General features: G+C 53.9%; 1 protein-coding gene across 3 annotated transcripts in view; it reads right to left on the bottom strand.

The window, feature by feature from the left end:
• Nucleotides 1-2,498: 2,498 nt before the first annotated feature.
• Adamts16 (ADAM metallopeptidase with thrombospondin type 1 motif 16) overlaps nucleotides 2,499-8,618 on the bottom strand; it is a 147,987-nt gene continuing 141,867 nt past the window's right edge. For 2 of the 3 annotated variants that reach the window (XM_063257940.1, XM_023560913.2), the window contains 2 exons: nucleotides 4,221-4,368; nucleotides 2,499-3,622 (listed from right to left, as the gene is read on the bottom strand). In XM_063257940.1, coding sequence (XP_063114010.1) covers nucleotides 3,507-3,622; nucleotides 4,221-4,368 — 264 coding nt within the window. In that variant the 3' untranslated portion in view covers nucleotides 2,499-3,506. Of the gene's footprint in view, nucleotides 3,623-3,997; nucleotides 4,058-4,220; nucleotides 4,369-8,618 lie in introns of all 3 variants that reach the window. The other variant, XR_010050385.1, reaches the window with a different exon arrangement.

The following is an 8,618-nucleotide window of genomic DNA, read 5'->3' as shown; positions in this document are numbered from 1 at the left end:
CCAGCAGAGGTGCAGACTGCAGTGATGTGGAGGACAGGAGGACAGCGAGAAGAGGAAGAGCAGAGGAGGAGGAGGGCGTGCCTGACAGTGGGAGTGAGGGACAGCCGCCTGGCGCCTAGCACCTGCTCCCCATCCATCTGGCCTGTCTGGGTGTCGGCTGTACTTCAGGCTCCTCCTCTAGGGGATAAAGTGACAGCCTGCCTGGAGGGACACCTGCAGGGGCCAGTGGGACTGTCCATCCAGGGTACTCATCTCAGTGCTGAGCACATGAGTGCTAAACACAGTCAAGAGGATGCAGCCCCCAGCCAGTGTGGTGGGCAGCCCTGGCCATGGGCCCCAGATAAAGGCTATGGCCTGGCCTGTATCACCCGAGCCAGGACCCTGCAGCCCCTTTGCCAGGCGTGAGGCTCACTGGAGGAGAAGGTGTGGGGGTAACGGTTGGGGAGAGAGGCTGGCCTGCGGCTGGGTTGGGCAGACACGGTTCCACTGGGATCAGCATCCTCCCAGAGCACAGGATGTGGCCCTCTATCACTCTCCTTGGGCTCGCAGTTTTCTCCCCACTCAGATGCCAGCTGGAAGGCAGCCCCTCTCCCACAGCCATCTCCCTGTGAACAGAAGGGAATCTCTCCCTCCTCCTGGCCTGGTCCTTGGGGCCCGCTGCCCTGGTGCTACATTGGTTTGCCACCGGACATTGACTCCTTGAAGGAGCATACAGGCTTTGTGGTGGGACCCCGTTCCAACCATCAATGGCTCCTTGGCAGACCAGCACGGCAGGTGTCTGCTGCAGAGTTAAGCAAAGAACAGGTCCTGTCTATGCACAGAAGCTTTGAGTTGCGCTGGTCTCTTTGTGGACCAAAGAGCCCTGTGAATCTGTGCCTTGGAATTTGTTGCCTGAAGTCCCCCAGAATCCTACATAATTCCTTTTCCTGGTTGTGATTGCAGGGCAAACTATGAAGGCTTTCTGTCCACTGGATGAGGCTTCCCTCCTTACATAGACACCTTCCATGAGGCTGTGGTGCTGTGCCAGGGTCACCTACAAGCCAGGCTAACCATCCTAGAACTTGTTAGGGCTTAGAACTGGAATGGGTCCCCACCCCCAAAGTCTCATGTGCGCATGGTGGGAATTTTGGAAGGTGGTAGCATCGTGGGGTGCTATACTCATCAGTGGATTCATCTACTCATGAGACCATAGCTCAGTTTGGTGTTTAAACATAGGGACTGGTTAGAGGCAGGTCACGGGGGACGTGACCTAGAGGGGACGGCTACCGCTCCTTGCCTCCTCCTTTCTCTCTCCACTTCCTGGCCACCATGATGTGAGCTGCTTTCCTCCACTCAGGTCCTTCCACAACAACCTTCCTGCCTTGGGGTCCACCCATGGGGACCAAAATTGTGAGCAAAATCGAGCCTCTGCTCCTGTAAGTCATGGATGTGAGAGTGCGTCCCAGTCAGAAGGAAGTGATGAACAGGGAGGTGACTTTCCGGGAGCTGGTGTTCTGTGGTGTAGGATCCACTTCAATTTTGAGGGCAGTGGTGGTTTCCCACAGGGATCTGGTTACAGCTGGCTGAATCTGATCCAGGGGTGGCACTTCACTGAATCTCACTTCTCAGCCTGGTCAGGCCACGTGACTGACATCAGGTCAGATGTGAGCAGGGATTCTGTGGATGTGCTAACATTTGATTAGTGGCTGTAGGGAAGGGAGGTGGGTGGGTCTCAGTCCACCAGATGAGGTCCTGAGGGCCATCCTGAGGCTCCCTGAGGAGAAGCAATTCTGCCTCAAGTGGGTGATGTGGGAACTTACTGAATTTCCAGCCTACTGTCCCGTGGAATTCAGGTCCAAGATGGCAGCGTCAACTCTTCCGTGAGTTTCTTTCTACAGATGTCACATTTGTCTGTCTTCACAGTCTAGTGAGGTTGTTCCTTAAATACCCAACTTCCTCTCTCATGCCCTGCTGGTTCTGCTCCTCTGGAGAACCCTGACACCAGCAGGGACTGCAAGACCACGTGTGTCCCTCCCTCTGTCCCTTCCTGCTTCTCTTCTTCCTTTCCTCCCTCCGTCCCTCCCTTCCTTCCTTTTTCCCTTCCTTCCTTCCTTCTTTCCTTCCTTCCTTCCTTCCTTCCTTCCTTCCTTCCTTCCTTCCTTCCTTCCTTCTTCCTTCCTTCCGTCTTTCCACAGAGTCTCACTAGATAGTTCAGGCTGGCTTAAACCCACAGAAGCCCTCCTCCTGGGTGCTGGGATCCCAGGCGTGTGCCAGTGGCCCCAGCAGAGTAGCCTCCTTTTCACTGAATGTGGCACAAATCCATCATGACCCCATCCGCAGCTGCCCTCCTTGCACCCTCCTCCCCCTGGGGACTGCTTCCTCCTAATCTAGTTCTAGCTCTTTCTGTGACATTCCAGCCCCGTTTCACCCTCTTTGAAACTCATCGTCTGGTGTCTGGTGCCAGCCCTCTGTAGCAGAAGTGAACCTTGGGAAGGAGCAGCACACAGCTCAGAAGCACATCATACAATATAAAATTTATTATAAAATTCAGCAAATATAAATATCCGGGTACCTGTCTACAGAGGTGTCACATGCCAGACAGGGAGACCAGAAATAAGCACCCATGATGCCAGGGAGGAGTGGGAGGCCCTCTGGGGAGGCTGCTGGCTTTCCCTCTCCACCAAAGTTACAGACTAGAGTTAAGAACCCCTCTAGACAGCAACAACAAAACCCAGGACATGCGGCTATGATCCCGTCAGCAACTGGGTAGCCTAGACGCTGTCTGGGTGAAAGTTATGTAACCTGAAATCTGAACCACAATTTAAAGCAGAAAAGCATGGGGAGCAGGTTTAAATAGGAACTCTCACTGGTCAGTAACTGGAAAGATAAAACATTAACTGTAAAATCTCCCCTGGCATGTAAGCTCTAAGGGCAGGAAGCACCTCACCAGGGACTTTACTTCCCAGGCTGCATATGCAAAGTCCTAAATGAGAAGGACCTGGGCTCTTATGGCAGAGCCTGGAAAAGCATCCAGGGGCTCCCCAAACCCCTCACCTCCCCCACCCCAATGGTGGGAGCCTCTGAGGCTTTTGGGAGGGAGGATGGTCTACTTAGTGACAGCTATTTCAGACGTTTTCCTAATCTTGTGGCTTTTCCTTTTTACAAAGCACCAGACATTTAGCAATTAGCAAGTCCACCTCTGCTGTCCTTTGGGCTTGGTGTGGATGAACCATGAACCTGGCTGTGTGTGGCTGTTTGTGCTCTGCAGTATAGCGCTCCTTCTCTACACTTGAGCAGGCATGATCCACGCTTCCATGGGACAGGACAGTGTGTGCCAGCAAGGGCACAGCCACCCGTCTGCCTCTCCCCATGCACAAACACACACTCTTCGGGCCAAAGAGCCAAGCACAGTTTCTCCTCTTCCGGCTCTGCTCTTTGCTGGATGTGCTCCAGTGCGCACTGCCCGGCCCCTTCACGCTGATATTTCCAGCTCACGTGCCTCCTCTCTGCTGTGGCAGTGACCCAACTCACAGGTTGGACTTGGAGCAAGCCCTGCAGCACTGCTTGCCATAGAATCTGTGGCTGCACATGCCGTGCTGCGGCACCAGGTTGCACCAGGGGAAGGCGTCTTTGCAGAAGGTGCCTGAAAACGAGCACGTTCCACGTCAGTCAAGTGCTCCGGAGTTTGGCAGATGCTGCTCACCAGGAGCTCTGTTTCGCACACAAAAGCAAACTCATCATTGCCTCAGAGCTGCTGCAGGAGGGCGGCTATCTGGCTTTAACTGGGTGGGGCCTGGAGAACTTATGCCTTTCCCAAGACCATTCTTGGAAGGTTCCTGTAAGACTAGAACCTTCTTGTGCTAAGGACACCCAACAGGCAGACAGATAAAGGAAGGCTTTTGTCTAATGCAGTGGGAAAAGGTGCGTGGTTCACATTCTGTTCTTTAGGTACCCCAAATAGCACTCACAAAAGATGGAAATCATGTGTTTATAAGGCTGGATTTATGCCACAACCCACCTGTCCTTTCTTGGGCAGCATGAGGATGGCAGGCTCTGCTTTGTGACTGTCATTAGAAAACTGAAGGATGTGAGGGGGGGAAGGGAGTGTGTCAGACACGCGGCCCCAACTCTCGGGTTCACCAGGTAGCTGGCACCCCATTCCTCCACCCTTCCAGGAATTCTCCCAAGCCTCCAGGCTCCCACCCAAATTCCCAGGCCCAGCCAAGAGGCCCTGAGCTCACCTTTCTTCTCTGTGATGGGGCAGAAGTGGGTATTGCAGGCCAGGGAGGCTTCAGGCTTCTGGTGCGGGGGGCAGTCAGAGGCTGGCCGGGCCCCTGCCAGGCACTGCACGGTCCTCCTCTGCACACCACCTCCACAGCTGGCTGTGCACTGAGGAGGAGGAGACAGCACTTACCAGGCTGCTAGGCTCCCTGCCAGGAGCATGCCCAGCAGCGGAGGGCACAGCACTGCAGGCCACAGTTTCTTCCAGGGATGGAGGTGACAAAAGGCAGGGCAATAATGCCCAGCCAGGGTGCAGATGGAGCAGCCCCTGTACACCCCACTGACAGTGTATACTGGGCAGAGCTGGCCCCCTACCTGGAATTCGGAACCAGCCTGTGACATGGCTCTCACCCTTCCAAGGGCTCAGGTAGGATCCAGGGTGGGGCCAGCACTTGCTGAGAATGGTTGTGACCTAATGCTAAAGACATCCTGGACAGGTTCTCAGCCCTCAGGGGCCCTGGGGAAGAGTATGTGCACTAAAAAGGTGAGTACACACAACACACACACACACACACACACACACACACACACACATGGATGAATATATTATCTCCTCAGAATATTGGTAGTACAGATAAACATTAGATTCTATGCACAATAAAGTTGGCCCAAGTCATTCTTCTAAATATAAAAAGGAAGAAAAGCCTCCTGTTTTTGTTTCTATTTGAAGTCTCTGAGAGCACAAGGTTGCTGATGTTATATCCAAGACCAAGGCGAGGTACTTTCTAACCTACACTAGGTTCTCCTTGAACCATGGCCTGGGTCAGCCCTGCTCTCTGCTGGCTGCGGCAGCCCCATTTCCTCCTCAGCCCCTTTGCAGGGGTCTCCTCTTGTCCAGACGCCTCAAGGTAGTGGCTCTCAGCCTCTGGTTGCCGATCACCCCTGGAGTAGCAGAGTGTGGACCACAGGAAGGCATCCCGGGAGGTTTAGTGTTGTCAGGGAGTCTGGTAGCCAGAGGAAGCAGACATATGGGATTCCAGGGTTACCCTGTGAGTCCCAAGGGTGGACAGTGCCTTTGGGCAATGCCCTTGTAACTGGCATGGTAAAATGGAGCTTGAAAAGTAAATTTTTTTTTCATTTAAACACAAGTGGCTTCTCCAGATTTCCTCGGGTCTGGATCACAAACAGTGGCCTCTGCCTCTCCTCAGTGTGGATGAATAGACAGAGCCTGCAGCCACTGGCACCTTCAGGTCAAGTCCAAGTGCACCCCTGCGGGCAGGGGAGCAGAGGTTCCAGTCCAGGAAGGGTGGGGACTGAGTGTGTCTGCTGTTTTACTGTACCCCTCCCTGAGCTGTTCCTTGCTGCATGAGATGGGCACTGGAGAGAAGCTGGCCTCTCCACCTCCTCAGAGCCAGGCTTGAGAGAATCTCTTTTCATTTTTACCAAAGCGAGTGGCTTCTTCTGGTCAGCGCTGAGCATAGGAACCTCAGCACAGGAAGCAGGGTGGCTGGCCCTCCTGGGACACTCAATCCCCACAGAGGCTGAAGGGCGCCAAGCCCCTTCTAAACTCCAGGTCCAGGCTCCAACCAGCTGCGCTCTGGGCTTCCTAGCCAAGAAGAAATGAGCCCAGGGCGAGGGGAGGTCGTCTTTCACTATGTGGCAGGGCACACAGCCCAAAACGAGCAGGACCCATCTGGGATCCACCACAGGCAAAGAATCAGGGGATAAACAACTGGAGAGGCAGCGGGATCTGAGCCAGACAATGAATCCACCAGAAGGAGAGACCTGCACAAGTCTAGACTAAATTATGTATCTTGCGCTCCACTGTGGCTACAGGCTAAGAGGGTCAGCACGCCCAAGAGACACCTGCAGGAAGGCAAGTCAGATGCAGTATGGATGTCCTGGTGTGTGGCAGAGGAGCTGAGCACTTGCTTCTCCTGCAGGAATGACTCTATGCAAGGCTGGGGACGCACATGGTTCATGTTGCTTGCCCAAAGTGACAGCAGGTCACACAGGGAGACACAGCAGCTGGCTCTCGACAGCCTGTCCCGCCTGGAGAGGAATGGCACACAGATGCAGAGGTGAGAGATGAGCCTGGCTTCACTCCAGAACCTGCTGCCGTCAGAGCTTCCAAAGTGACCTCAAGGCCCCTGGAACAGGGACCAGGTGAGGAGCAAGTCTGACCCCTGCCTGTCCCCCTGGAGAGGGAAGGGGTTGGGAATAGAATGTGGGAATCCCAAGCCAAAGGAACTTTCTTCTTTCTCTTTTTCCTGTTTGGATGAAGGCTGCTCAGGGCCTGCACCTGTGTCCACTGGGTGCACTGCCGAGCTGCTGACCTCTCACTTCCAAACCAGTTTCAGCAGGGAGGCATGGACAGCGTCCTTTCCATAGCTGACTGTGGCAGCCAGGAAAAATAACTCGGAGGGCAGATTCCTGCCAGTTTCTGAATGATCAGGGTTCCAAAGGACACAGCCCAATGTTTCCCCTGAGAGTCACAGAACCCTGAAGGTCCACAGAACCCAGTCCTGCCCCTGTTCTTTGCCCTCTGTGTGCCAGGCTCCCTCTGGGCTCACAGATGCACTGAGCACTTTGGGGTCATGGATGATAGCTCTGAGACGGCTGCTCCAGGGTGGGTTCCCGTCAGCACTCACAATGTCTCCACCCCAGGCCAAGCTCTCCTGTGCTCGGCAACTAGGGGAGATTTCTACCCCCACCAAGGACATTTGTCACCATTAGAAAAAATAAGCTCTCACTAGAGTTTTTCATTTATCCCCATGTAATGAACACTCAGCCTGACATTTCTTTATCATTGATTTTCTTAGTCGGTGACTAGGAATCTCTCATCCTTCCTGGTGCCTTGTTTCATGAATTGAATTTGCACAGTTACGGGGAAGATGGCCATGGTCTTGGCTGTCACTCAATGCAGAGTTTGTGAGCAGAAGCAAAATTCTGCCAAAGGCTTCTGTTCAGGAACCACATAGTTCAGGAACAGAGGCATTCAGGAATTGAGGCCTTACAGTCTGGGTATTTTGCATCCAAGCACTAGACACTCAGTGATAATCCTGGGTGACTCGGACCTTACCCCAGGGAGCCCACACAATGCGCTGCTCAGTGTGGTCCTGGCCCCTGCACTGCCCCCTCTCCCACATCACCGCTGCCTCAGACTCTGTACCGCGCCCATGACGCTAGGGGCGCTGGGGGCGGGGGTTGAAAAATGTTGCACTGGAGAGTTTGACAGTTTCCCATGGGAAAAAGAAATATTGTGGGAAAACAACCTCCAAATGTCTCACAATTTGCATTTTTCAAGGATACCGAAAGAATGAAGATATTCAGCCCCAAACTCTGAAACTATTCCGAATGAATGAAAATTAGTGACAGACAAAGACATGGAAGGAAAAGATGAAACCTGAAAATTACTTATTTACTTCTCTTTGCAGAAGGGGAGAAGGAAATGCTAGCTGGTCCTCAGTCACACAGCACGATGGCGTGGGACAGCTTGGTGTTTAGAACTCACATTCCAGACTTTCTGTGGGATCTGCGGTTTTTCAGCCAGCTGATGCTAAGAAGCACCTGGGGTCCTGGACAGCCAGGCAGAGACAGACTGGAGCCTGGGGCAGGGGCGGACAGGAGGGTAGAGAGGGGACAGGAAGCTGCATTTGGTGGGCAGCTCCTAGGACAAGAGCAGGCTGGGAAACAGTGCTCGCTGAAGAGTCTGGAGCTTGGGTCTGAAAGTCCAGGCTTCTGGCTTCTTCCAGCTTCCTGGGATGTAGCCTGAGCCTCCTCCTGGACAGACCGACCTCTGTGCTGCCCCATCCCCACACTGACCTGCCCCTGCCCAGCCCACCTGCTGCAGCCAGCCCTGCAGACTCCTGTGCACTGACCCACCTCCAGGTCCTGGACCTCTCATCTAACTTGCATGAGTCACCTATGGGATCCCCAGAGGCCCCAGGCCACATGCCCAAGCTGTAGCCAGTTTGTGTGGAGCCTGAGATCCTGCTTGCTGAGCTCAGGGCCACATAGAGAATCACCTCACCAGACTGTCAGATACTTTTCTTTTTTAGTTTTCACAACAGATATCAGCTGCATGTAATTCCAGCAGGAATGGTATACAAAGTCAACGTGGCCTAGGTTGAAACTCTTGTAGTGACTGACACTGGGCTCCAAAGAAGCCTGTCCCTCTCCAAAGACACCATTGTCCCTCGGTCTAGATGGTCTGCTTCTCACTCTGACCCTGTCTCAGCCTAAACAGGACCCTGTGGCCTCTGCCTGTGGTCACAGCAGGTCTGCAGTGCCAGCAGGTACAGGTCGGCAGCCTCTCCTCCCAGGACTGACTTTCCTGGAGAACGGCAGCAGTGTTCAGGGATCAACTGTGGGGATGTTCTTCCCCCTGCAGAGTGACAGCTGTCAGCCTTAGTGTT

The sequence above is a fragment of the Cavia porcellus genome, unplaced genomic scaffold, assembly GCF_034190915.1.
Source record: "Cavia porcellus strain 051 isolate PalLab524CR breed Dunkin Hartley unplaced genomic scaffold, mCavPor4.1 scaffold_11, whole genome shotgun sequence".
Taxonomy (NCBI): domain Eukaryota; kingdom Metazoa; phylum Chordata; class Mammalia; order Rodentia; family Caviidae; genus Cavia; species Cavia porcellus.
Note: the sequence above shows the minus strand (reverse complement) of the source record. Positions and strands in the feature narration are given on the sequence as shown.